Here is a 27,049-nt window from a genome sequence, read left to right on the forward strand (position 1 = left end):
AAGTGTATTAAACTTGGGTGAATGATAATATAATCGAGTTTTCAAAAACAAATTTGACACTTAAGACAACAGGTAGTTCGCCATCTGTTGAGGTAATCAGAAGCAGCGGAGCGAAAAACTCTGTGCCAATGAAACAAGTTAGTTTTTAGTAAACTCGGTAACATTTCATCGTGCAAATTGATGTTAAAATATACATTCTGAAAAGATGTATAGATTTCTAACCAATTTAATTACCTCACGTCTTCTTCTAAGGTCGGGTGTCCATCAAATACGACCTGCAGAATGTTTCATCGTTTCTTTTTCTGTTTTTTTGTTTCCTTTAAATTTCCAAATAAATAAATTAACATTAATTGCTGCATCATTTTAAGAAATTAAATTTGTATGAAGACCTTAGCTGAGACTTCTCGTGAGGGGTGTACACTTTGCTGGCCAAAACGTAGAGACTTGCAGCAACAGCTGCACTGGCAACAATCAGACCACATCCATTTTTCGAAATGGTCAATGTCAATGTCAATGATTCGATGGCTTGTTTCAGCATTCCGGCAGATGTACGACTTGTTTATACTGGCAAAGAATCTAAAAAGAAAATATCAGATGGCACATTGATTACACAAGGTGTATGTGGTACGTTTGGTATCAAGATAAAGTGCAAGGTCGATATGAAATAGACGAGATACGATGCCAAGCCCAAAACAAATAGACCAATCGCAATGGATGTCTCACGTTTGCCATGCTCATTTGCTTAGTGATTGCATCGTTTTGCATTTGGCCTTACGTTAATCGAAAAATTTAAAAAGCAAGGGGAGATAACAAGAAAGCATTTCACCTGGTGCTAAAATTACGAAATTGAAAATTAAAGGGGAATAATTAAAGAAAATTCAAATATAAAAGATTTGGCGATAAGAGACTTGGTATGAAATGCAAATGTGTACGAAAACCACCATCGCTGTTCGCATTAACGTAATCATTTTCCCCTATTTCTTGCCGAGTTTATTAATTGTTTGTTTTTAATTACTCATGGGTTTTAACCTTTTATCTTTGACGTAAACATTTGTTTTCCCCAGCTTTTTATCCTTTTGCACACGACGAACGTAAAATCGCATTGGCTCCTACAGGTTCTATCACGATGGCAAACGGTTTTACCACATTTCGTCATACGAATTACAAATTATCATCGAATATCTCTAAAAAAAAACACACACACCAGATACAGAACCCGACTCATTTTGGGTTCTATAAAATAGCGTTGCGTCTGTGGCACATGGATGAACAATTGGAAAAAAAGCCATTTGGGACTTTCAATGAAGATGCATACAGATCATCATTTGTTTTACTGTTTTGCTGGCTTGTTCCATCAATGCTTTAACTGTGGACGAACAGCTCACGCAGCTGCGTGAGAGCTTTGTGAGTTAAATTTCTTTTTAATGATTCGAAAAATTTCATTCGTGGACCTGTTTCAAATTCAGTTTGAAATGCGCGGAATTTTGGAGGAAAAAAGCAGCCGAATGGACGCCATGGAACTTCAAATTGCCCAGTTAACAGCTAAAGTGATTCAATTGGAGAGCGTGGAAAATCAAAATGCAAGTTTTAATTCTGCTTAATTTAATTTTACAATTATTCAACTGAATTATCTAATATTCCAAACAGAAGATTCTAATGGAAGAAATTGCCCGGCTAAATGAAATGCGAAAATCAAAGGATTTCAATCGGGCCAATGAGATCATGGACCAGCCTAAAGCCATCGGCCAAATGCCAACATCATGCGCGGATCTAATTAAAATGGGCCACAACTTAAACGGACTATACTCGGTCATGGGAATTAAATCAGTAGAAAGTGTTTACTGCGACTTTACTATAAACCCAAGCGATCCAGGTAACATTCAATCTCTTACCATTTAATAATAATCTATAAAATAATGTTTCCGATCGCTTAAAGGTTTCGAGACGTGGATCGGCCACGTCGATGTTAAATCATCACCAACCTATTTCTTTGTGCGCAGAGGTGAATATTTTAATGGAACACGAACGCCCATCCTGTTCGACATTGAAACGCTCAACGAGGGCGCAGCTTACGACAAAACTACAGGCATTTTCACCGCACCCGTAACTGGAACATATTTCTTCACTCTCAGTGGATCGGCCGCCTTTCCCATGACGTATTACCAGTCTAGACATTTCTTTCATATTGGCCTGTTTAAAAATGAGGAAGTGATGGCCTACGCATTCCCTGACGAAGCCGACGTCTACTATCAGTACGAAGCGTTTTCGCTGCAATCGACAGTCGAATTAATGAAAGGCGATAACATTTCGATTCAAATTGTAAGCATGTCGGTAGGCGTGTCTTTGGTGACAGGTTTGTACACCCAATTTAACGGATTCCTATTGCAAGAAGATGTTTCGCAATCCCTAAACTGGTAGTGAGCATTTTCGATCTTGCACCGAAAGTAGATACTTGATTAGATTTTAAAATGATTCATTCTAATAGCAATCGTAGACTTGGATCCCTTTAGAAATGTTTCTAGCATTTAACCGAATTTGTTCTAAGGAGATGAATACAAGAGTCCCTTGTATATGTTAAATACGTTATTTTCAAGTGTTATTTACATCACGTACACCAACAAACCACTGCATGGTATGTTGCATGTAGGGCGATGCATGAAAATAAATGAAACTGACCTGTGAACAAAGGGATTCTTCTGTAGCTATCAAAGCGGTAACGCCAAAGGCAGGAAGACCGTTTGCATCGGGATCAGCTGATCGTGAACAATGGACTGTTTTTCACGAAAGTAGCACACACCGTTATGGAACAAAAATGTTGAAACTGTAAACAAAAAGAATGGGTTGCATATTTTTAGACGTAAAAAAATTACAGCTATGAAAACTTACCACCGTAACGGACTTCATCACAGGCTATAAATTATTGAAACTTTTAAGTAGGGTAAAGCGTACAATCCAGAACCAAATGTAGCAGCGAAAGCTTTAACTTTATACATTTGTTTAGAATTAAAAGAGTCCTAAAATTGTTCTCAAACACAAGCTCATCTGAGTTCTATCTTACCTAAATACGCCGAGCTCCCATCCTCCAAAATACGTGACTAACCGGTGAGCCAAATCCCGAGCCTGTTGTATCCAAATGTAGTCAATGAAATGAAGTGTCGTAAATTAATTCGTATAACAATTGTTTTTGCTATAGTAACTTACCGCGTTAACTGCGTAAGGTCCAGTGGAAATCTTTGGCCACGGCCACAGCCATCGTCATTGCCGGGTTCAAGTGGTCACCTCATCAAAAGAAATCACTGAAGTCAGTGTAGACTAACCTGATAAATTAAATGCAATGAAGATGAACGTGTGAATGACATTACAACCTCTGTTGTGGCAATAAATTTGTATGGGCAGCGTAAAGACTTATCGTAAGACTGGCTATGAAACCACAAGCATGAAAAATAGAAAAAGACAAGGACAAACTTACCCAGACTCACAAATGAATATTGCTGACTCCAATTGCTTCTTTCTTAGATCCATTTTCACAGCACGGTCTGCAAGAACGACCAAAAGAAGATAGCAGAGCTAACTCAACAGTAGTTTTTGTTATTACAGCTTTGCCGTCTGCCAACTGAAACAAAATTAAAACTGTCAATTTCAATTTCATGCAATTGGCCAAACATTTAACTGATATTACCATGCACGAGAAATTAACTAGGAAAAATTTCAACTCCATCCATCATCAATACGTAGCTTCCTAGAACAGATAAAAAATCAGAAATTGACATGCTTTCTTTAAACTTAAAACACCATGCCGTCTACTTAACCCATCAGTTTCCACCATACAAAATTCACGAAGTCCATTACCTCTTCTATTATTAACAAAAACATACAGCGTACGACTGAACAATTGATTCATTTCCTCGTTTTATTTTTCTTTGTTTATCGTTGAACGAAAAAAAGCTAAAGAAATGATCCGGAATGATCAATTTTTCCATCAAATCGCGAGGAAGACGTGCATTACAACTGAAACCGCCAAGAGAAAGCAAAAGACTGCATTACCTTTCAACAATGAGTCATTCAAAGGTTATTGGTGGCGCGAAACGCCATTTCCGCTCACTGTGGATGAGGTGCCAGGTTGCCAGCACCTCTCCACTCCTGTAAAATTGTGAAAAAAGAAAATAAAAATGCACGAAAATTGTGGAGATTGAGAGATGTTAAAGAATAATCGATAAGAAATTATTACGTACAATAATAAAACCAATTCGCTTAGTGCTGCCAGAGTCATAGAAACCTGGTTGCTCCACGGTGTGTGTAAATGCTACAAGTGTTTGTGGTGACTTGTGGTCCCGATTTCACCGATTTTGTGGGCGGAGCTGGCAGCGACAAAGAGCCATCTGTTGACTAGAATTAGAGATATCCTAACATCTTAAAAGAAAACCATAAGAAAACGACAATACATCAGTTGAAATGCCTAGTGGATAGCACCTCCGATTGCAGTGCGGGAGACCCGAGTTCGAATCTTGTCGCTGCGTTTTCTTTTTTCCATTTCCTAACGTATACTGGTCACGCGCTGCGCTAGGTTCCACTTTCTACTGTTTTTCCACTCATTGCAATTCTGTATTAAAATTTTATATTACGTAATTTATATTAGTATTATATCTATTAAGCCTCTCTGACAATTAACTTATTTGCGCAAGAAGTATTGCGCGCTGACAGGCCGTTATTACAGTAGGCCATGCTTGAAAGACACGCTTGACTTAGCCATCCGACTACTCTAAGTACAAACCGCTGGAGTAAAGTACTAAGTACTTCCCCCTCGTTTGGCGGGTCTGCTATGATTGGCTGTCAAAATTTTGGCAGGACATAGCTCATTGGTTGGGTACCTTGTAGTACTCCACCAAAACCGCTAGGTTCGCTATTTAACTGCCAGAAAAGGACCACAAGTCACCACAAACCCTTGTAGCATTTACACACAGCGTAGAGCAACCAGGTTTCTATGACTCTGCTCCCGCCATAAATAATGACTCCCGCCATCTACGTCTGCAAAATGAAGGACGATGATTTAGAAATATGGCAACTGTGGATCGGTAAACTAATTACGGTTAAAACTGCCTTTTTTGGTTGGCTTAAAGAAAACAGCTGACTGTCTATCGGACGTGCCGGTGTGACGTATCGTGGCAGAAGCACCCTAGAAAGTCAGCGTAATGTATTACTGTCTTATCCATAATTTCAGATGGCATCCTTTATGTCACATCAACTAAAAATTCTAATCCTCCTAATAGATTCATCCAACTGTGAAAAAGAGTTAGTTTCAGGATTAAGAACCCTCAGCAAATACATCAACGAGCCATATTCAAGTTGTAGCACAAAGGTCGTACAGCCGTGATTATTTCCGAACAGCTATGCAGTACGAAATGCTTGACGGGCAAATGGTACGCTAAAATCCGATAAATGTCGATGTAATGGATAGATTTTGTCATTGAGGCTTTGTGACAACTGCCATGTAGCTTCTTATAGCATGATGGGACATGGTACTCTATCGTCATCAGAGATGTTACGCATGGTAATGCATTTCTTCAGAGTTAGCTTGGTTTTCTAACTTCAGCCAAACATTTGTCATATTAGGCAGAACACTGCTGAAAGGATGCAGAGGTATCATGAGCAGGACATCGGAAAATGTCCAGCCCAAGCATGATGAGTATCTTCTCACCATAAGTCAGGTGCATTGTATGGAGGAGTGGTCAAAAATGACAGCTGGCGTTGCCAGATTGTTCACAACTGCGCTCAAAAAATAGTTTTTTTTTAAAACCATGCAATAATAATAACTTTTGAGATTCAAATATATGAATCATTGTTCGGGAATAATGTGTCAGTTTTATTATTCGTCGTTTGCGAAAAACCTGACTAATAGAATCCATGATTATGCATACATGTTTTGAAATTTTCGAAAGAGTTTGTATTGGTTTCATGTACTACAATGCTGCACTGAATCAAGACTACAAAGGGAATAAAGCATTACAGGTTAAGGATGAAAAGAATAACTAGAATAGTTTTAAATGAACTCATAAATCAAATCAGCAAAATGTTGACAGTTATATGTCTCAAAGTTGTATTCCTGATTGAGATAATCTCCCTCCCACAGGTGATCAATCAGCTCCATCACTGTCGTGCTTCCAGATGCTTTTTTCACCATTTCAACACCATTCCCAATGCTAGTCTGACGATCGGATCGCCTGTACTTTTCGCAAACGCTGTCAAAGTCCGTTGATCGCTGCATGGTGACGCCTTCGTCGTTTTTCTCGATGGACCACCACCACGCGTTCGTTTCGAATACAATGAAAGCGTGATGCAATATGCCGTCCGTCAACTGCATACTGCTTAGGGGGTGCTTATAATACCTAACCTCAACAATGCGCTCTGTGACGTCGACCAACTCTGACAGTGTTTCACGTAATTCGGCATCGGTTATCGAATAATCATAACCCTCGGGCGAATCCGCGTTAGGATCAAAATACAATTTCTTCGTGTAAGCCGCACCGGTACTCCTCGACTCTGGTATGGACGAGGTTGACGATCCCATAGTTCCACACGTGGTTTCCTTAGCAAGAAGTTGAATAATTTTCCGATTTTTGCCGAGGGATCTCGTTGGCTAGTTGCTTTTCACACACACGACTGCGCAGCTTTAAACTAATTGTAAAGGCACCTGCCAACAGTTTAAAACCGTTCGATCCTTAATTTTAATAATTTTTGAAATTTATTTAAATTTTTAATTTTTAATAATTTGATCGAGAACTATTTAGGAATATTAAATAACACTAACTTCCTTACCTTGTTAGAGAGGCACTGATGCCGATGATCGACCGAGAAACGGACCAAGCAACGAAGCGATGCGCTTGTGACAATGCAGAGGTCCAACACGTTAGCGAGTTGCAGCGTTCTGAAACATCGGTAGGCAACAACCAATAGCGAAATGATTGGGAACTTAATCATCACCCAGGATAAAATCGTCTTCACAGCTAAAGGCCTATCTCTGCATCGCATGCGTGGGACGTTCGTTATCAAACATGAGAAAAGGTATCTTTTGATATCTTTCTTATAACTATGGGCCAATAGTTTAAAATTTACTGCGTCATTTACGATACTCGTTTTTTGAAATTTGCATAAACTTATAGAAGTAACAAGAAAAGTCCTAAAAACAAAAAAAAAGTGCTTTTCCAGTGATTCTACGATTAAGATATTCAATCTGAAAATGCCAAACTAAACCAATAGCCATGACCATTGACCAATAAGCGAAGTGGACAGAGCCACCATGTCACCGCATATAGGCCTGACATGGCAATAGATTTTACGGTGCGAAAGAAAGGAATCTTATATACAAAGTCTACACAAAGCATTTGTCTAATTGTAAACAAAAAAAAAAAAAAACAGATTTCTATGACTCTGGTGCTGCTTCCATTGAAAAAATGTGGTGGCTCAATGGCAACGCTGCCACACTCCTCCCGTCTTTGTCTAAAAAATCCCGATGAAGCTCCGGACCTCCATTTTACCTACCCACGGAAAGCAGAGGATATTTTCCGAAGAAACAATTATACCAGTCGTCAAAGATCACCTGAAATCATTTTATACTTTACGTTTCCAACTGATATTTGACTCTGTTAGCAATTGCAAGGGCCATTGCTTGATCGTTGATATACCAAGGTAAATTATGTAACAGGCACAAACAAGCACAAGATAACAGAATTTCGATATCAATTGTCGACCTTTATTACTTTTACTATCTTTATTTATGATGTACACATTTTACTGATACACAGAAACAATGTTAAAATTTAAGTGGTTTTCATCTACATGTCAGTCATTAGTTGATTGCTCATTACATTGATTGTACGTGGCACATTCATATCACGAATTTTTAACTTGGGATACTACGACTGTAACGACAACCTAAGAGAACGAGTCTCACTAGTTACGCATCTTAAGTATTTTGATACTGAACTGGCTCACACATGCAAGCTTAAAGGTACACCAAGCACCACATGATTGAACGAGCAAAAATCCAATGAATATCATTGAATCATATTAAATATTAGGTACTTTACAAGCAGTAGAAATACATGATGCTGCTATTGCGGCTGCTTCACATTGGCGTGACTATGCTGCATCCAATGTATTCTTCGTGGCTTTGCCTCCTTGTCACTTTGATGACGTTTGATTTGTTATCGGATACGTTGGTCATTGCGTATTCGAAGTCCACCATCGGCAGTTGCGAATCCGTTCCATCTGTTCCGACCGCTGGTCGTTCGAACCGCAAGAAAACGGAATGAAAAATGCCAACGCCGAGAAGGGCTCCCACATGTGGCCCGACCAGGAAAATCCAAAACCAATTGTAGCCGCGGAAGCTTTAACCAATGATTTTCTTAATTAATAAAATTTATCCTAAATAATTATAGTTAAAAGTTACCTAAATACGCGAGATCCCCATCCTCCGAAATACGTGACTAAACGAGGAGCCAAATCACGAGCCTATTTTCAAAATAATAGAAATGAAACGATTTAATGAATGTCATTAATTGATAATCACAGGCATCACGCAATAGTACCGGGTTAAGAGCGTAGCCTCCGTTAGATCCATAGGCAACGCCGATGGCCAGCAAGGTGAAACCGATGTAGAGCGGCTGCAAGAAATTGGGCACTTTTGAATATCTGGAGTTGGTCACAACGCAAATGATCAGCATGAAGATCATGGTCGATAAAATCTATCGCAAAAATAAAAGAGTGAATGATTTATTATGACCGTATCGATTTTCTATTCCTAATTTAAGAATACCTCTTCCATTAGGCCGGTAACAACAGATGAATAAGGGGTTGGATAATTAGCGAAAATGGCTGCCGAACCCGGTTCCGGTTCGGATGAATTGGAATTGATTCGAAACTCGCCGTTGGTTTTCCTTATAACTATGGCTTCTGTAAATGTAAGGAACAATGCAACGCTCATGAGTCGTTATATTATGGTATTATTTGTACCGTAGTAGATGCCTAGAACAGTGCCGGAAGCAACCAGAGCTCCAGAGTACTGCGCTAACCAATAGGCAGGTAGCCTCTTCCAGGGGAAATCTTTGGCCACGGCCAGGGCCATCGTCACGGCCGGATTCAAGTGACCACCTGTAATAAAAAACAATTGAATCCTGTTAACTTTAATCTTATTATACTAACACAAATACCTGACGCTTTGGACGAAACGAAGATTCCTAACGAGCAACCTAAAGCCCATCCCCAGTTGATGGTAAAGTAATCGCCTTTCTTGCCATTAGTCAATTGCGATTGAGCTACGCTGCCACTTCCAATTGTCTTTAAAAATGAATGTTTAATTGAATTGTAATTGATAGGCTCATATTAATCCCAATACTCACGACGAGGATAAAAGTGCCAATGAACTCTGCCAAAACGGCTCGAATCAGACTGGGGAAATTGCAATTAGTAGTAGACGAGTTTTCATCTCGTTTATCGTTCGCCATTTTCCGACTGTCCTCAAATTTGAGCGTTAATTTTCTTCTTTATCTACAAAATGCAATGAAGAAAAAGAAACGTTACATTTAAATGGATATCAGTTACAGAGTAAATGCATATTGGAAGCCAATTGTCAGTTCAATGACAACAAATAAACCAAAACAATGGCAATAATAACATATAGAACAACAGGCCGGCCATTATACAGAGGTGTTTTTCCAACTTACATTGAGCTATGAGCAACAGCCAAACCAGAGCGAGCCAGACGCGATTGTAGGACTGAATGTCAGGAGGTTTCCCGTGAATCTGGACGAAAGCAGTCAGCCATCTCCTTATTAATAAGGCAGACGAACGTGAATGGCCTTGGCAATGTTTTTGGTCAACATCTGTTACCCAATCGAAAATCAATAACACGCCAATGAAAAACACAAAAAAATTAAATAGCTGGGCATTCATCACGGGCTTTAATGAACGTGTCGATTCAACATCAACGTGACTTTACATGCACGACGACTACTAATCAAAGTGTTGTCGTCGAGAGAAGGTTCCCGTCGATGACCCAATCGCCCCACGAGTCCTGTGATAAAGCGACCGTTTCCTACTTTCACCCATTCTCAATTAATGAGAGAAACTGCGGATTTTGTTGCTGTAGGCTGCGATGAAGCTCGGGACGAATAACAATGTCAACAGGCATCGCCTTTGCTTCCCTCACGTATGGACAGGCGTGTTGTTGTTTACTCTGTGGGTACGGTTTTAGAATGCAAAATATATTCCTAACGCGTACATCCATTTTCACTTGATTTTGTGGATTTGCGTGATTAGAGATCGACTGCCCAAAATGCAAGTGAAAAACGACATTCAAATAAGCATTAGACAAAAAGATTGACTTCAACGTGGTCTGTGTTGGCATGACAACAAACTTGGACGAATCATCAACAAGATGACGTACGTGTATACATAACAGGTCCAAAAGGTTGTTTATTAAGTTGGTTAGTAACGTGAAAGGGACATTCCGTTCATGCCATTTTTTCTTCTCGATTTTTAAAACGACTTTGTAAAGCAGCGAAATGCACGGCCACGGGCCATTAGGAAAAACTGAAGGGCATTCATCCCGTGTGCGTAAAGGGAGAGGACAGAAGGTCGTAGAGTACGCCAATGATGCAAACGCATACCCTTATGTATCGTCTTTCAAAAGCAATTCTGACTTTGATTAAAATTTCAAGTGTGTTCCGTTTAACTGAACGTAGAGCGATAGTGGAGAAGAGGCTAAAAGAATTCGGTTATAATAGTTGATAATTAGATTTGATATCTACCGGATAAACAAATGATAGAAGAGAATCTATTCAAAAATATTACTCCCGGACATGTTCTATATGTTAAGTGTGTTGGCGAATTACTTCAGATGACATAAACATAGTCTCGTAATTTGTCGAACAAACAAAACGAGGAAGGCCACGACCTTTTTTGGTGCGTTGTGCATTTCTATCTAAATAGTAGAAATTACAATTTCGAACGCGTTCAGTCAGGTTCGCTTTACTGCCAATCATTAGCGCCAACATGAATCAGGGCTCTACGTTCCACAGAATCGTTAATATTCAAAGCCCAAAACCGATAAAACGTGTTTCGCATTTGCAACTTTGCAATTAACACTTCCACGCGCATTCCCATTTCTGATCACGTTCGACTACCTGAGTGAAATCAAGGACGTTGATAGCAATTTAGATCATTAGGGCGGCTAACCACTGGGAATCCATTCAATTAAGTATAAAGACATAAAAATTAAATATGTTAGAAAAAATAACGATGGAAATCAATGGCCGAAGCAAAGAGGTAATAAGCAGGCCCACACCCTTGGCATAGAAAAAAACATTCATCGGCATTCATCGACGATAGCCCATTGGACAGGTAATTATACAGGGATCGGCCCCGATGGGACGTAATCGGTTCCTTGCCCCGCCCCGAAAACCCCAGCGAAATGGCGGAGAAATGACTACAATCGATTGTTGTAATCGGGGTGCGCACCCCAACTGAAACCCAAAGGGATTCGGGGCGAAAATTCATTACCTGAATTTTAAACATTAAGAGGCTGAATTCCAACTTCTAAACAAAAGCCAAAAGTCAAGGCTGTGTTCATTCAAGGTGGATATTGTTCTGATCGATTGCTGCACACTACATTGCACATACATACAGTCTACTCGCAGCGAATATTAATAAATCCTTGCGGTTAATTTGGTAAATAACGCCTTGTACGGAACAACTGCAATTGAATTCAAATCATTCAAAAACATTCGGATAGCGGACGTATTGATTGAATACCCAATGCGATTGGCTATACTTGGAATGGCGTTGAATGAGAGATCAGCACTGCCCATTAAAAATTTAAACTCAATCGACTGACTGTCACACAAACATTGACATTAGCGATTCTGGAGACATACCAAGACCCGCACGGTCTTCCCTGGTTTTAGGAAAACTACTAATAGTTGACATTATAGCACCCATGGATTTTGGTATTGTCTAGAGTAGATGTATCGTTACATTTACTTCAGACAACCATTCTTTCAACAGATACCCAACTAACTAGTCCACTAAGGTTTGAAACACGTAAGATCACTTAAGGAAACCAGTTACTTAAAAATTGTTTCAATCTTATTATTCCCAGGTCAAATGTGAATTGTTACAAGAAGCAAAACTGAGGCTAACCGGAAAATAAGTTTTGATGCATTGGTAACCCCTCATTCAATTCACCCACGAGCAGGTAATCACAACGTATAACAAAGCGGATGCACACCTTGTGTTTTCTGACCGTCAATGTGGTGTAAAATTGAACTGGCCATTGATGAGATATCAAACAGCAGAATGCCACCCAAATGGGCCATTGCCCAACACCTTAATAGCTTAATTTCTACATTCCATGAACTATACGCCAAACGAAAATCAGGAAGAGGATTGTAAAATACAATAATAAAGCTATGGAAAATAGCAGTGGTAAAAATATGGACTTACCCAGGCACCTAATTGAAAGTAATCACCTCCATTTTTTCTTCTGTTATTCTTATTTTTTATTATCTTATTATTTATGTTGTTATTCCAGTCCAGCTACCTAGAAAAAAAAATTAAGATAAACCAATTCAATTCCACACCTTTTCAATATGCAAAACATATGGCCAGTCTTACGAAGAAGGTCATGGTCTCCATGTTTAACGAAATCAAAACTTGAGGTTGCTCCTTCAGCACCATATGGATATATAGTTTCCTAGAAAGAAACAAAATTTGAGTTAAACATTACTTCCATTTAGTTTAAAACCATACTGCATACTTCATTCATGGGTCCCTTGACCCAAAGTTCACCCAGTGTCCATCACCTCTCTGATTCTTAACAAGAATATACCGAGACGACTGACCTCTGAACAAATGATCCATCTCCTTGTTTTACTTTTGTCAATTGGCAGTTACTGTACAAAGAATAGGAGAGCTAAGCAAATGATACGAAAATATAAACCTTTCCAACACATCGTGGAAATAACGACGTTGTAGCAGCAGACCACATTACCTTTAAACCATTGTGTCATTCGAGGTTATGGTAGGCGCGAAACGCCATTTCCACTCTCGGTGGAAGCGATGCCAGCCTTAATAAACCTGCAAAAAAAATCGAAGAAAAAATATAAAAGAGATTTTGTAAATGGAGACAGCTGAAATAAATCCTCTACAAAATAATTTTATTTACAATAAATTGTGGTATTATTATACTACAATAATTTGTGGTACAATAAAAAAGTTGTGGCTCAATGGCAACGCTGTCACACTTCCCCCGTCTTTGTTCCAAAATCTGGCTATAGCCCGGCGGCCATTAAAAGATCCATTTTTCGCGCGCCTTTTGGAAGGAACGGATGTGTTCCGATGAAAGTAACCAACACATGGGTAGAGGTAATATCAATTCCGTTTTAACATGTTAAAACAATGGATGACAGAAATCCTAAAAAACTCTATAAACTTAAGTTCCGAAATTTAAAGTACAGTGGTACTTCTGTTTCTGCAACAACTTGATAGTCTCTTACCATTTTTCTGTGATTTTGTACAGAACAGACCAAGCGAGTAATTTTGTATCAAGCCAAGCGAGTGACGGTTGCTATTCCATGTTCTTAACGATTATGCTGAAAACCTCATTGAATTATACATCGCTGCATCAAAATAAGTATTTTGGTACGTAATTAAAGACAATTGTTTATTTTGTATTGATGGGATTATTCAACATTTGGAAGTGAATCAGACAAATAGAAGTTTCCTCCAAACAAAGTACAGTCATGTTTTACAATAAAGCTTTAAATTTAATTGTCCATCTTTTTCAAGGCCTTTTCCAGCCTGTCGAGAAAAATGGATGCATGATGAGGTTGAAATACCAGCGACGGACGCAAACGAACAGCAACAGGACCAGCTCCACCAGATTGAACACCTAAAACAATAATAAATACTTGGTAAGTCAAACAGTTTTTAACAAGATGATCAAAAGAAGAATCAATTCTCACCTTCGACCTTTAACTGTTCGACCAATTGATCGCGTTGCGCCATGGAACCGCAATCAAAAGCGCAGAAAGTTCCACGACCTCTTGAAAAGTGAAAGATTATTGTCGAATCATTAAATTTAGTAGCATAATAACCTAACGATAAATAGGGCAACATACCTGTTTGTGCAGTAAAGTCAAATATTCGACACACGCAACTTGGTCGTTAACATCAGGAGCGGAACTTCCTATTTTCCCGCCATAACTTCAGTTTTATCTTTATTAGTCATTCAGTTTTATGCTTAATCAATTATGTTAAGCTTTTTATGTTTGTACGCAGTTACACATTTTTGTTAGCCTTTCGAACACACAAACATCATATTGTGATGTATAATGTAGATTTTAGGGCTCAAAGTTTTAGGCGATAAATGCTGAATGCACAACATGAAAGAACGTTCAAAATTGGGTGCATATCGCTTGCCAGGATAAGCCAAACGTTAGAATTAAAGCTCCGATGGCTTACGAACGTCGTTCCTATAAACACGTTCGAACAATTAGGGCACAGTGCAGACTAGGAATACCTTCTTTGAGTACATGGAGGAAAAGAAGGGAATCTAAAGGAAAAATCTTTACTGCAGGTGTTGCATCTCCTTCCCTTTTCGCTCTGCTTCGACGGCATACTTTGATCCAGCTACTGTCTCAAAGTTGAGTCTTCTTTCAGCAATATGTGGCAGTGTACCAGTAGGTGTACCCTGTGCAAATCAGATCTCCAGAATAACGAAATGAAAAAACATAATTTTAAACTGTTTAACTTGCTTACCCAATTCAATAGTGAACCACTGTCATCCACTAGTACAAATGTGTTGAAAGTTGGCGGAGTCCTAAGTCAGATAGATTGATAAAGAATGTTTGTACGTAAATAATTAATAATGTACCACACAAGTTTGAATGCAATTCTTGATTTAAACTGAATGTGGGCAACATCCTGAGGAGGTTCTTTGTTACATCCAATCATACAAGTACTCCAGGAACCTCCAGGTCCTAATTCTTCAATAGATGCAATGCGAATGCCTTCTCCTAGGCGATTGTTATAAGCAATACCAGCAACCTTGCCTTCATTGTTATTGTCAGCTTCATCTCCACGCATTGTGGTCAGGTCACACTACAATTAAAATAAATCAAATTAAAAAATACCAATTTAATTATCTTCCAGAGCTCTACGTGATTGAAGTCGTTGAAAGAGTGTCCAGTGTAGCCTTTTCCAGGTCTCACATTTGATAGATCCTTGAGACCACCAGCCCAAAGAATGGAACGTCTAACATTTTGCCAGTCCTGACTCAGTTGCTCAGGTGTTAGGGATTTCACTCTCTTGTGAACGTTTTGAAGACGCGTGACAGCTGTGCCAGGATACAATGAATCTATTAGATCACTGGAAGTGTTGCTTTGTGATGTAGATTCCATTTCTCTTGTATTCCTTCCTCCTTCTGCAAAGATTGGCATACAAGCCTTTGCCGAATGTGTGATGAAAGCACTTGTTAGCAATAGGCCGAGTCCTAGAGAATGGATGTTTTGGGAACTTATTTTATGAAGAGTTTGCATGTTACTTTAGTTTGGGTTAAATATTCTCTCAAATGACTGAAACTGAGCATAAGTTAATCAAGCGACAAATCGGAAATGAGGACGTCTGTGCTTTGTAGTGAGTTTCTGCCAGTCTTCTGCTCCACATGAGTTACATAACACAGTTCTTATGCAACAGGCATATGAAGAAAACTACCAACTTTGGTGCTTTTTTAAGCTAATTATCGATTTAATAATTAACAGCACACCTGCAAATTATGGAAGTGTGTTAAACTTGGGTGAATAATAATAATATAATCGAGTTTTCAAAAACAAATTTGACACTTGAGACAACAGGTAGTTCGCCATCTGTTGAGGTAATCAGAAGCAGCGGAGCGAAAAACTCTGTGCCAATAAAACAAGTTTGTTTTTAGTAAACTCGGTAACATTTCATCGTGCAAATTGCCGTTAAAATATACATTCTGAAAAGATGTATAGATTTCTAACTAATTTAATTACCTCACGTCTTCTTCTAAGGTCGGGTGTCCATCAAATACGACCTGCAGAATGTCGATGTTCAGAGCGGGTCAGGCAAGAGGCATTGATCCCAATCCGGCCAGAATCGATCCTTCATCCTCTCGCAAAACAGTTTCAGATTTCGCAGTTCACCTTTGACATTGTTTAAATTAATAAAAATATGGAGATTGAACTATTCAAACATACTGTTCAAAAGACTTTCGAATGGAGATCCCGGCATGTTCCAAACCACCTGCGCCAGCATTCCAAACATTGCACAATCCAGCTCGACAGGTTCTTCCCCCATGAAATACGATTTACTTCCTTCATTTACAAACAATTCGTTACTAGTAGATCCAAAGACTCACAAATGATTCCATACCTAAAAAATGCGACATGGCTCGCAGGTCTTCCATTCCTATTCCAATCACCTCCTGTTCCGTGTGACGGCCCAGTCCTTGCCCGATAGCCTGGCTTTTCATTCGTCTACATACCAGCGGTATTTTCAAACTGAAACGTGGGGCAAACGTGGCGTGGATCTGGCGAAGAGTATTCCCTTTCGTGTAGACCCATCGCCATAAAACTCCCGTCCTTTATGTCGACATGAAATTAAATATTATTTGATTTAAAGACATTAGCAATAAAGAATTTTACCAATAAAAATGTTCTTCTGTCATGATTTGAAAAGCTCTGGCAGTAGCTTTCTGTTCAGGAGATAAATGGGCACTAAAGTCCTTTTGGAACTTGTCAGCTAAAATTTCCAGACAAATTTGCGAATCTCCAAAATCTTCTCCGTTCAGTGTTATCCAAGGAGTTTTATTTTTCATACTTTTCGGCTCGGTAAAATCATTCTAAATAAAAGTTTGAACAAAACATGAATACGAAAAGTGGTACTGATTGTAGAAAGTACAAACCTCGTAGTGGATGCCGGCCATACGTAGATACGTTTCCAGTTTCAGTGGGAATGGCGAAATGCTGGGAGTGAATTTGCCTCTCGGAAGTTGATGGAGGATGACCACATCCTTTGGTGCTGAATTCCATTTCTTCCTTAAAATTTCCAAACAAATTAATTAACATTAATTGCTACATTATTTTAAGAAATTAAATTTGTATAAATGCCTTAGCTGAGACTTTTCGTAAAGGGTGTACACCTTGCTGGCCAAAACGTAGAGACTTGCAGCGACGCCTGCACTTGCAACAATCAGACCACGTTCATCATTCCAAATGTCAGTCAGCGATTCGATGGCTTGTTCCAGCATTCCGGCAGATGTACGACTTGTTTATACTGGCAAACGTAGCAAAGGATCTAAAAAAAAAAAATATCAGATCGCACATTGATCACACAAGGTGTATGTGGTACGTTTGGTATCAAGATAAACGTGCAAAGTCGATATTAAATAAACGAGATACGATGCCAAGCCCAAAACAAAAGAGACCAATCGAAATGGATGTCTCACGTTTCGTTTGCCATGCCCATTTGCTTAGTGACTGCATCGTTTTGCATTTGGCCTTACGTTAATCGATACGACATAAAATTTAAAAAGCAACGGGAGATAACAAGAAAGCATTTCACCTGATACTAAATTCACAAAATTGAAAATTAAAGAGGAATAATTAAAGAAAATCAAATATAAAAGACCTAACGACAAAAGAAATGGCGTGAAATGCAAATGTGTACGAAAACGTCCATCGTTGTTCGCATCAACATAATCATTTCCCCCTATTTCTTGCCGAGTTCATTAATTGTTTGTCTTTAATTACTCATGGGTTTTAACCTTTTATCTTTGACGTAAACATTTGTTTTCCCCAGCTTTTTATCCTTTTGCACACGACGAACGTAAAATCGCATTGGCTCCTATGGGTTCTATCACGATGGCAAATGGGTTTACCACATTTCGTCATACGAATTACAAATTATCATGGAATATCTCTAAACACACACACCAGATACAGGACCCGACTCATTTGGGTTCTATAAAATGGCGGTGCGTCTGTGGCACACGGACGAACAATTGAAAAAGCCATTTGGGACTTGAACGAATGACTCCATTTACGAAGATGCAGATGATCATTTGTTTTACTGTTTTGCTGGCTTGTTCCATCAATGCTTTAACTGTGGACGAAGAGCTCACGCAGCTGCGTGAGAGCTTTGTGAGTAATATTTCTTATTTAATGATTCGAAAAATTTCATTCATGGGCCTGTTTCAAATTCAGTTTGAAATGCGCGGAATTTTGGCGGAGAAAAGCGGCCGAATTGACGCCCTGGAACTTCAAATTGCTCAGTTAACAGCTAAAGTGATTCAATTGGAGAGCGTGGAAAATCAAAATGCAAGTTTTAATTCTACTTAATTTAATTTTCCAATTACTTTATTGAATTATCTAATATTCCAAACAGAAGATTCTAATGGAAGAAATTGCCCGGCTAAATCAAATGCGAAAATCGAAGGATTTCAATCGAGCAAATGAGATCATGGACCAGCCATCAAATAAGGCAATCGCCCAAATGCCAACATCATGCGCGGATCTAATTGAAATTGGTCACACTTTAAACGGACTATACTCTGTCATGGGAAGTAAATCAGTGGAAAGCGTTTACTGCGATTTTACTATTACCCCAAGCGATCCAGGTAACATTCAATCTCTTACCATTTAATAAAAATCTATAAAACAAAAAATGTTTCCGATCGCTTTAAGGTTTCGAGACGTGGATCGGCCACGTCGATGTCAAATCATCGCCAACCTATTTCTTTGTGCGCAGAGGTGAATATTTTAATGGAACACGAACGCCCATCCTGTTCGACATTGAAACACTCAACGAGGGCGCAGCTTACGACAAAACTACAGGCATTTTCACGGCACCCGTAACTGGGACATATTTCTTCACTCTCAGTGGATCGGCCGCCTTTCCCACGACGTATTACCAGTCTAGACATTTCTTTCATATTGGACTGTTTAAAAATGAGGAAGTGATGGCCTACGCATTCCCTGACGAAGCCGACGTCTACTATCAGTACGAAGCGTTTTCGCTGCAATCAACACTTGAATTAGTGAAAGGCGATAACATTTCGATCCAAATTGTAAGCATGTCGGTAGGCGTGTCTTTGGTGACAGGATTGTACACCCAATTTAACGGGTTCCTATTGAAGGAAGATGTTTCGCAATCCCTAAACTGGTAGTGGGCGTTTTCGATCTTGCAAGATTCGATAGTGGGTTCCAAGTTTGGTAGAACCGAAAGTAGATACTTGATTAGAATTTAAAATGTTTCATTCTAATAGCAATCGTAGAGTTGGATCCCTTTAGAAATGTTTCTAGCATTTAACCGATTTTGTTCTTAGAAGATGAATACAAGAGTCATTGGAATATGTTAAATACGACAGCAATACTCCTTAAATTATTTTCGAGTGTTATTTACATCACGTACACCAACAAACCACTGCGGGGTTAGTTGCATCTAAGGCGACGCATGAAAATAAATGAAACTGACCTGTGAACAAAGGGATTCTTTTGTAGCGAACAAAGCGGCAACGTCAAAGGCAGGAAGACCGTTTGTATCGGGATCAGCTGATCGTGAACAATAGACTGTTCTTCGCGAAAGTAGCACACACCGTTATGGAACAAAAATGTTGAAACTGTAAACAAAAAGAATGGGTTGCATATTTTTAGACATAAAAAAAATTACAGCTATGAAAACTTATCACCGTAACGGACTTCATCACAGGCTATAAATTATTGAAACTTTTAAGTAGGGTAAAGCGTACAATGCAGAACCAAATGTAGCAGCGAAAGCTTTAACTTTATACATTTGTTTAGAATTAAAAGAGTCATAAAATTGTTCTCAAACACAAGCTCATCTGAGTTCTATCTTACCTAAATACGCCGAGCTCCCATCCTCCAAAATACGTGACTAACCGGTGAGCCAAATCCCGAGCCTGTTGTATCCAAATGTAGGCAATGAATAAAAAAATTTATTGTCCGATAAGTGTCATAAATAAATTCGTAAAACAGTTGTTTTTGCTATAGTAACTGACCGCGTTAACTGTGTAAGGTCCAGGGGAAATCTTTGGCCAGGGCCAGAGCCATCGTCATTGCCGGGTTCAAGTTGTCACCTCATCAAAAGAAATCATTTAAGTCGGTGTAGACTAACCTGATAAATTAAATGCAATGAAGATGAATGTGTGAATGACATAACAATTTTTGTTGTAGCAATCAATTTGTATGGGCAGCATAAAGACTTATTGTTAGACTGGCTATGAAACCACAAGCATGAAAAATAGAAAAAGACAAGGACAAACTTACCCAGACTCACAAATGAATGTTGCTGACTCCAATTGCTTCTTTCTTGGATCCATTTTCACAGCACAGTCTGCAAGAACGACCAAAAGAAGACAGCAGGGCTAACTCAACAGTAGTTTTGGTTATTAGAGCTTTGCCATCTGCCTACTGAAACACAATTAAAACTGTCAATTTCAATTTTATTCAATTGGCCAAATATTTAACTGATATTACCATGCATGAGAAACTGACTCGGAAAAAATTCACCTCCATCCACCATCAAGATGTAGCTTCCTAGAACAGATACAAAATCAGAAATCGACATGCTTTCTTTAAACTTAAAACACCATGCCGTCTACTTCACCCATTATTTTCCACCATACAAAATTCACGCAGTCCATTACCTCTTCTATTATTAACAAGAACATACAGCGTACGACTGAACAATTGATTCACTTCCTCGTTTTATTTTTCTTTGTTTATCGTTGCACAAAGAAAAAAGCTAAAGAATTGATCCGGAATGATCAATTTTTCCATCAAATCGCGAGGAAGACGTGCATTGCAACAGAAACCGCCAAGAGAAAGCAAGAGACTGCATTACCTTTCAACAATGAGTCATTCAAACAGTGTTTCCACTTTCCGCAAAGTGGTATCCCTAGAACGTTGCCAGACTGCGGACATAAATCCCTATTTAAAAAAAATAAAATCCCCAGAAATCCCTGTTACTTTCTGACATGGCCTACTCTAATAACGGCCTGTCAGCGCGCAATACCTCCAGCGCCTAAAACTGGATTGCCAGAGGGGTGCAATCCCCCAATACCCCAAACCGAGCTCCACTTTCCACTGTTTGGTAACGATTGCAGAATTGAAATGTGTGGGAAAAACAGTGGAAATGCGGCGCAAGTGGCCAGCTTACGGTAGGTAAGGGAAAAAAGAAATGACTGAGGCTAGATTCGAACTCGGGTCTCCAGCTTATATATAGCTTGTTTTATTGTTATATAGCTTATATATAGCTTGTTCTCTGTCTCGCCAATAAATAATATTACCAAACATTCTCTATTTGCAGCTACTTACAAAAACCACTCTTTCATGCTTGAACTTCAGGCACGACAACTTGGCAACTACAACACACAAATCCCCCCCCCCCCCCCCCCAAAAAAAAAAAGAAGAAAAACCAAACAATTATGATAATGGTGTTAATACAACATAACACCCTAATGTGTGTTAGATACAAAAGGAACAACAAAAACTTACGGGTATCGAATTGGGTCACTTTGCGCCGATTATTAGCTGCCAGCATCCACGAACCGTCTTTCAGGCCATGGGGAGAACTTACGAACAACCTACTTTGCTCCGATCACCTCTTCTCAACCTTTCAGTTTGTGGTTCGATCTTCAAGGTAGTGAACAGTACTACAGATCGATTTTTAGCCTAGCACGGCTTTTTTGCCATTTCAAGCCTGGCAAGGCTTTTTTTGCCATTTTTAGCCTGGCAAGGCTTTTTTGGTGTGCCATTTAGCCCCTTTATAGTAGGCATGGCTCTTCTTTTTTCTCTTCTCTTTTTCTTTCTTCTTGTTTATTCTCTTCTTTTTTTCTTTCTTCTTGTTTTCTCTCTTCTTATTTTCTCTCTTTTTATTTTCTTTCTTTAAGGCGTAGAATCTTGCGTCTTGATCCGTTGTAGAAGCTTGCGTAATCCGATGAGATGAAAAATCTTGCGTATCTTCAATGAAGAATTGGAGGGGAAGGGAGGGAGGGAGGGAAGTTGGCGGTGTCGGGACTTGAACCCGGGGCCCTCAGAATGCGAAGCGAAGGTGGTAACCACTGTGCCAGGACCGCACATCCCAAACAAATTTATTTTTCATCGACCTTCGTTCTAATACCGGAGCTATATAATATGTGACTAATAGTGGTTCCGCGCTGTGGTATGGCGCTGTGGTATAGCACTGAGATCATACGTCAACTGTCCGTGTTCGGTTCTCATAGACGCGATTGCCTCAAAAAATTTTTACTATTTTTATAAATGTAAATAAATAAAATAAAATAACCATTTTATTTATTTTAGAACAGTATTAAATCGAACACATTTTTAAAGCAATTAACCAGTGCCCGTCAAAGCCAAACAAGTTACCAGAAAAGCTATGCCAGAGAGAAATCCCCAGAAAATTAAATAGGCCCTGGATAATCCCGGAAACCCTAGATTTCCATAACTGCACCCTAGATTCAAAAAATTTTCCTTAAATCCCCCTAAATAGGGTAATATCCCTAGAAGTGGAATGGCTGCATTCAAAGGTTATTGGTGGCGCGAAACGCCATTTCCGCTCACTGTGGATGAGGTGCCAGGTTGCCAGCACCTCCCCACTTCTGTGAAGTTGTGGGAAAATTAAATAAAAATGCATAAAAATTGTGGAGATTGAGAGATTTTAAAGAATACTCGATAAGAAATTATTACTTACAATAATAAAGCCAATTTGCTTACTGCTGCTTCCATTGAAAAAAATGTGTTGGCTCAATGGCAACGCTGCCACACTCCTCCCGTCTTTGTCTAAAAAATCCCGAAGAAGCTCCGGGCCGCCATTTTCCCTACCCACAGAAAGCAGAGGATATGTTCCGAAGAAACAATTATACCAGTCGTCAAAGATCACCTGAAATCGTTTTATACTTTACGTTTCCAACTGATGTTTGACTCTGTTAGCAATTGCAAGGGCCATTGCTTGATCGTTGATATACCAAGGTAAATTATGTAACAGGCACAAACAAACACAAGATGACAACAGAATTTCGATATCAATTGTCGACCTTTATTACTTTTACTATCTTTATTTATGATGTACAGATTTTACTGATACACAGAAACAATGTTAAAAATTTAAGTGGTTTTCATCTACATGTCATTAGTTGATTGCTCATTACGTTGATTGTACGTGGCACATTCATATCACGAATTTGCAACTTGGATACTACGACTACCGAAGAGAACGAGTCTCACTAGTTACGCATCTTAAGTATTTTGATACTGAACTGGCTCACACATGCAAGACTAAAGGTACATTAAGCAGCACATGATTGAACGAGCAAAAATCCAATGAATATCATTGAATCATATTAAATATTAGGTACTTTACAAGCAGTAGAAATACTTTCCCATGATGACGCTACTGCGGCAACGAATTCTGACACTGCACCCGGTTGGCACAGCAGTCACATATCCGAAGCCTTTCATTCTCAAAAAAGCCTCAAAATGGATAAGGCGCGTGACAAGAATGTTGGCAAACACACACAAATCTTTTGAATATCGAGAATTGCTCGGTGTCAATCTAAACACAAACTATTGACGAAGGTCTAGAGTAGTTTGTTCCGTCAGCTTTTACCTAAGAAATACTAAGGCCTTGTATATGAGCTTCAACGATGTATGTCGTGTTGTTGCTTCACATTGGCGTGACTATGCTGCATCCAATGTATTCTTCGTGGCTTTGCCTCCTCGTCACTTTGATGACGTTTGATTTGTTATCGGATACGTTGGTCATTGCGTATTCGTAGTCCACCATCGGCAGTTGCGAATCCGTTCCATCTGTTCCGACCGCTGGTCGTTCCAATCGCAAGAAAACGGAATGAAAAATGCCGACGCCGAGAAGGGCTCCCACATGTGGCCCGACCAGGAAAATCCAAAACCAATTGTAGCCGCGGAAGCTTTAACCAATGATTTTCTTAATTAGGAAAATTATCCTAAATAATAATAGTTAAAAGTTACCTAAATACGCGAGATCCCCATCCTCCGAAATACGTGACTAAACGAGGAGCCAAATCACGAGCCTGTTTTCGAAATAAAAGAAATGAAACGATTCAATGAATGTCATTAATTGGTAATCACAGGCTTTATTGCTACAGTACCGGGTTAAGAGCGTAGCCTCCGTTAGATCCGTAGGCGACGCCGATGGCCAACAAGGTGAAACCGATGTAGAGCGGCTGCAAGAAATTGGGCACTTTGGAATATTTGGAGTTGGTCACGACGCAAATGATCAGCATGAAGATCATGGTCGATAAAATCTATCGCAAAAATAGAAGTGAATGATTTATTATGACCGTATCGATTTTCTATTCCTACTGCATCCGAATAAGAAATACCTCTTCCATTAGGCCGGTAACAACAGATGAATAAGGGGTGGGATAATTAGCGAAAATGGCTGCCGAACCCGGTTCCGGTTCGGATGAATTGGAATTGATTCGAAACTCGCCGTTGGTTTTCCTAATAGCTATGGCTTCTGTAAATGTAAGGAAATATGCAACGTTCGTGAGTTGTTATATAATGAATTTTTATTTGCCATTTGTGTAATTACCGTAGTAGATGCCTAGAACGGTGCCGGAAGCGACCAGAGCTCCAGAGTACTGCGCTAACCAATAGGCAGGAAGCCTCTTCCAGGGGAAATCTTTGGCCACGGCCAGGGCCATCGTCACGGCCGGATTCAAGTGACCACCTGTAATCAAAAACAAACAATTGAATCCTGTTCATTTAACTTTAATCTTATTACATTAACACAAATACCTGACGCTTTGGCCGACACTAGGATTCCTAACGAGCAACCTAAAGCCCATCCCCAGTTGATGGTAAAGTAATCGCCTTTCTTGCCATTCGTCAATTGCGATTGAGCTACGCTGCCACTTCCAATAGTCTTTAAAAAACAAATGAATGTTTAATTGAGTTGTCTTCGATAGGCTAATATTAATCTCAATACTCACGACGAGGATAAAAGTGCCAATGAACTCTGCCAAAACGGCTCGAATCAGACTGGGGAAATTGCAATTAGTAGTAGACGAGTTTTCATCTCGTTTATCGTTCGCCATTTTCCGACTGTACTCAAATTTGGTAAGCGTTAATTTTCTTCTTCTTTATCTACATAATGCAATCAAGAAAAAGAAACGTTACATTTAAATGGATATCAGTTACAGAGTAAATGCATATTGGAAGCCAATTGTCAGTTAAATGACAACGAATAAAACAAAAGGATGGCAATAATAACAATAGGTACATATAGAACAACGACCAGGCCGGCCATTATACAGAGGTGTTTTTCCAACTTACATTGAGCTATGAGCAACAGCAAAACCAGAGCGAGCCAGACGCGATTGTAGGACTGAATGTCAGGAGGTTTCCCGGGAATCTGGACGAAAGCAGTCAGCCCTCTCCTTATTAATAAGGCAGACGAACGTGAATGGCCTTGGCAATGTTTTTGGTCAACATCTGTTACCCAATCGAAAATCAATAACACGCCAATGAAAAACAAAAACAAAAACAAAATTAAATAGCTGGGCATTCATCAAGGGCTTTAATGAACGTGTCGATTCCACATCAACGTGACTTCACATGCACGACGACTACTAATCAAGTGTTGTCGTCGAGAGAAGGTTCCCGTCGATGACCCAATCGCCCCCCACGAGTCCTGTGATAAAGCGACCGTTTCCTACTTTCACCCATTCTCAATTAATGAGAGAAACTGCGGATTTTGTTGCTGTAGGCTGCGATGAAGCTCGGGACGAATAATAATATCAACTTAACAGGAATCGCCTTTGCTTCCCTCGCGTATGGACGGGCGTGTTGTTGTTGATTCTGCAGCTAAGGTTTTTTTGTATGGTTTGGAAAGAATGCACAATATATTCCTAACGCGTACGTTCGACGTTCATCCATTTTCACTTGATTTCATCGATTTGCTTGATTAGAGATCGACTACTCAAAATACAAGTGTATCAATGGAACGCCAATCTGACACCCAGCGTTCCTCTTTGGCTTCACGGCGTCAACACAGACCTGAAAGTCAGCAATCAACAGACACAGGATCTAACCATCAAACAAATTGTTGGTACGTCTTAATCGTAATGGAACGTATCCAATCATATTCCTAGAACTAAAAAAACGATATTCAAATCAGCATCAGACAAAAAGATCGCATTCAACGTGGTCTGTGTTGGCATGACAACAAACTTGGACGAATCATCAACAAGATGACGTACGTAGAGAAGTAACAGGTCCAAAAGGTTGTTTATTAAGTTGGTTAGGAACGCAAAAGGGACAATCCGTTCATGCCATTTTTTCTTCTCATTTTGAAAACGAGTTTGTAAAGCAGCCAAATGCACGGCCACGGGCCATTAAGAAAAACTGAAGGGCATTCATCCCGTGTGCGTAGAGGACAGAAGGTCGTAGGGTACGCCAATGATGCAAACGCATACCCGTATGTATCGTCTTTCAAAAGGAATTCCGACTTTGATTGAAATTTCAAGTGTGTTCCGTTAACACGAACGATAGAGATCATGGGAGAAAAAGAAAAGGTTAAAAGAATTCGATTAATAATTGTCGCTGAAGCTGATGATAATTAAATTTGATGTCTACCGGATAAACAAATGAGGGAAGAGAATCTATTCAAAAATATTATTCCCGGACATGTTCTATATGTTAAGTGTGTTGGCGAATTACTTCAGATGACATAAACATAGTCCCGTAATTTGTCGCCCGAACGAACGAAACGAGGAAGGCCACGACCTTTTTTGGTGCGTTGTGCATTTCTATCCAACTAGTAGAAATTACAATTTCGAACGCGTTCAGTCAGGTTCGCTTTACTGCCGATCATTAGAGCCAACATGAATCAGGGCTCTACGTTCCACAGAATCGTTAATATTCGAAGCCCAAAACCGATAAAACGTGTTTCGCATTTGTAACTTTGC

At 39.4% G+C, this 27,049-nt stretch overlaps 6 protein-coding genes and 2 long non-coding RNA genes across 11 annotated transcripts; 1 reads left to right on the forward strand and 7 right to left on the reverse strand.

Annotated features, from left to right (window-relative positions):
- Positions 1 to 388: 388 nt before the first annotated feature.
- Positions 389 to 4,003, reverse strand: LOC130694095 (uncharacterized). Its single transcript, XR_009001887.1, has 8 exons — positions 3,850 to 4,003; positions 3,680 to 3,739; positions 3,470 to 3,613; positions 3,202 to 3,317; positions 3,059 to 3,120; positions 2,887 to 2,983; positions 2,677 to 2,821; positions 389 to 576 (listed from the first exon to the last, which is right to left on the reverse strand). It is a non-coding gene; the product is annotated as an uncharacterized LOC130694095 (long non-coding RNA).
- Positions 1,285 to 19,436, forward strand: LOC130694072 (C1q-related factor-like). 3 transcript variants are annotated; one of them, XM_057517247.2, is made up of 4 exons: positions 1,285 to 1,404; positions 1,467 to 1,580; positions 1,648 to 1,873; positions 1,937 to 2,557. In XM_057517247.2, the coding sequence occupies exons 2-4, from the start codon at positions 1,473 to 1,475 to the stop codon at positions 2,416 to 2,418; spliced, it is 816 nt and encodes a 271-aa protein (XP_057373230.1). In that variant the 5' UTR covers positions 1,285 to 1,404; positions 1,467 to 1,472; the 3' UTR covers positions 2,419 to 2,557. The 3 variants fall into 3 exon arrangements, with proteins under 3 accessions (XP_057373230.1, XP_059351520.1, XP_057373221.1); XM_059495537.1 differs by lacking the exons at positions 1,467 to 1,580; positions 1,648 to 1,873; positions 1,937 to 2,557 and adding exons at positions 18,282 to 18,395; positions 18,463 to 18,694; positions 18,762 to 19,436 and having other exon boundaries at positions 1,305 to 1,404; XM_057517238.1 differs by lacking the exons at positions 1,285 to 1,404; positions 1,467 to 1,580; positions 1,648 to 1,873; positions 1,937 to 2,557 and adding exons at positions 18,085 to 18,218; positions 18,282 to 18,395; positions 18,463 to 18,694; positions 18,762 to 19,436.
- LOC130694083 (uncharacterized) lies at positions 5,919 to 6,939 on the reverse strand. 2 transcript variants are annotated; one of them, XM_057517252.2, is made up of 2 exons: positions 6,814 to 6,939; positions 5,919 to 6,688 (listed from the first exon to the last, which is right to left on the reverse strand). In XM_057517252.2, exon 2 carries the CDS (start codon positions 6,563 to 6,565, stop codon positions 6,038 to 6,040), a length of 528 nt encoding a protein of 175 aa, XP_057373235.1. In that variant the 5' UTR covers positions 6,566 to 6,688; positions 6,814 to 6,939; the 3' UTR covers positions 5,919 to 6,037. The 2 variants fall into 2 exon arrangements, with proteins under 2 accessions (XP_057373235.1, XP_057373236.1); XM_057517253.2 differs by having other exon boundaries at positions 5,919 to 6,715.
- On the reverse strand, positions 7,825 to 9,500 carry LOC130694032 (aquaporin-9-like). Its single transcript, XM_057517170.1, has 7 exons — positions 9,396 to 9,500; positions 9,207 to 9,333; positions 9,010 to 9,147; positions 8,813 to 8,949; positions 8,586 to 8,741; positions 8,447 to 8,508; positions 7,825 to 8,384 (listed from the first exon to the last, which is right to left on the reverse strand). Exons 1-7 carry the CDS (start codon positions 9,498 to 9,500, stop codon positions 8,123 to 8,125), a joined length of 987 nt encoding a protein of 328 aa, XP_057373153.1. The 3' UTR covers positions 7,825 to 8,122.
- LOC130694088 (uncharacterized) lies at positions 14,289 to 15,733 on the reverse strand. The gene is made up of 4 exons (XM_057517259.1): positions 15,216 to 15,733; positions 14,930 to 15,156; positions 14,815 to 14,875; positions 14,289 to 14,746 (listed from the first exon to the last, which is right to left on the reverse strand). The coding sequence occupies exons 1-4, from the start codon at positions 15,591 to 15,593 to the stop codon at positions 14,624 to 14,626; spliced, it is 789 nt and encodes a 262-aa protein (XP_057373242.1). The 5' UTR covers positions 15,594 to 15,733; the 3' UTR covers positions 14,289 to 14,623.
- LOC130694033 (failed axon connections homolog) lies at positions 15,846 to 17,131 on the reverse strand (the record flags this gene model as incomplete). Its single annotated transcript, XM_057517171.2, has 6 exons — positions 15,846 to 15,956; positions 16,071 to 16,220; positions 16,275 to 16,391; positions 16,450 to 16,658; positions 16,722 to 16,918; positions 16,982 to 17,131. Coding segments are annotated over 5 exons (765 nt in total), but the record flags the coding sequence as incomplete, so codon positions are not given.
- LOC132088012 (uncharacterized) lies at positions 17,186 to 20,893 on the reverse strand. Its single transcript, XR_009421072.1, has 7 exons — positions 20,744 to 20,893; positions 20,574 to 20,633; positions 20,364 to 20,507; positions 20,096 to 20,211; positions 19,935 to 19,996; positions 19,552 to 19,696; positions 17,186 to 17,373 (listed from the first exon to the last, which is right to left on the reverse strand). It is a non-coding gene; the product is annotated as an uncharacterized LOC132088012 (long non-coding RNA).
- A 2,319-nt stretch (positions 20,894 to 23,212) lies between these two features.
- LOC130694069 (aquaporin-3-like) lies at positions 23,213 to 25,542 on the reverse strand. The gene is made up of 8 exons (XM_057517236.2): positions 25,416 to 25,542; positions 25,073 to 25,226; positions 24,879 to 25,005; positions 24,673 to 24,810; positions 24,461 to 24,597; positions 24,227 to 24,382; positions 24,087 to 24,148; positions 23,213 to 24,025 (listed from the first exon to the last, which is right to left on the reverse strand). Exons 2-8 carry the CDS (start codon positions 25,175 to 25,177, stop codon positions 23,764 to 23,766), a joined length of 987 nt encoding a protein of 328 aa, XP_057373219.1. The 5' UTR covers positions 25,178 to 25,226; positions 25,416 to 25,542; the 3' UTR covers positions 23,213 to 23,763.
- Positions 25,543 to 27,049: the final 1,507 nt, after the last annotated feature.

Source organism: Daphnia carinata, chromosome 6 (assembly GCF_022539665.2).
Source record: "Daphnia carinata strain CSIRO-1 chromosome 6, CSIRO_AGI_Dcar_HiC_V3, whole genome shotgun sequence".
NCBI classification, from domain to species: domain Eukaryota; kingdom Metazoa; phylum Arthropoda; class Branchiopoda; order Diplostraca; family Daphniidae; genus Daphnia; species Daphnia carinata.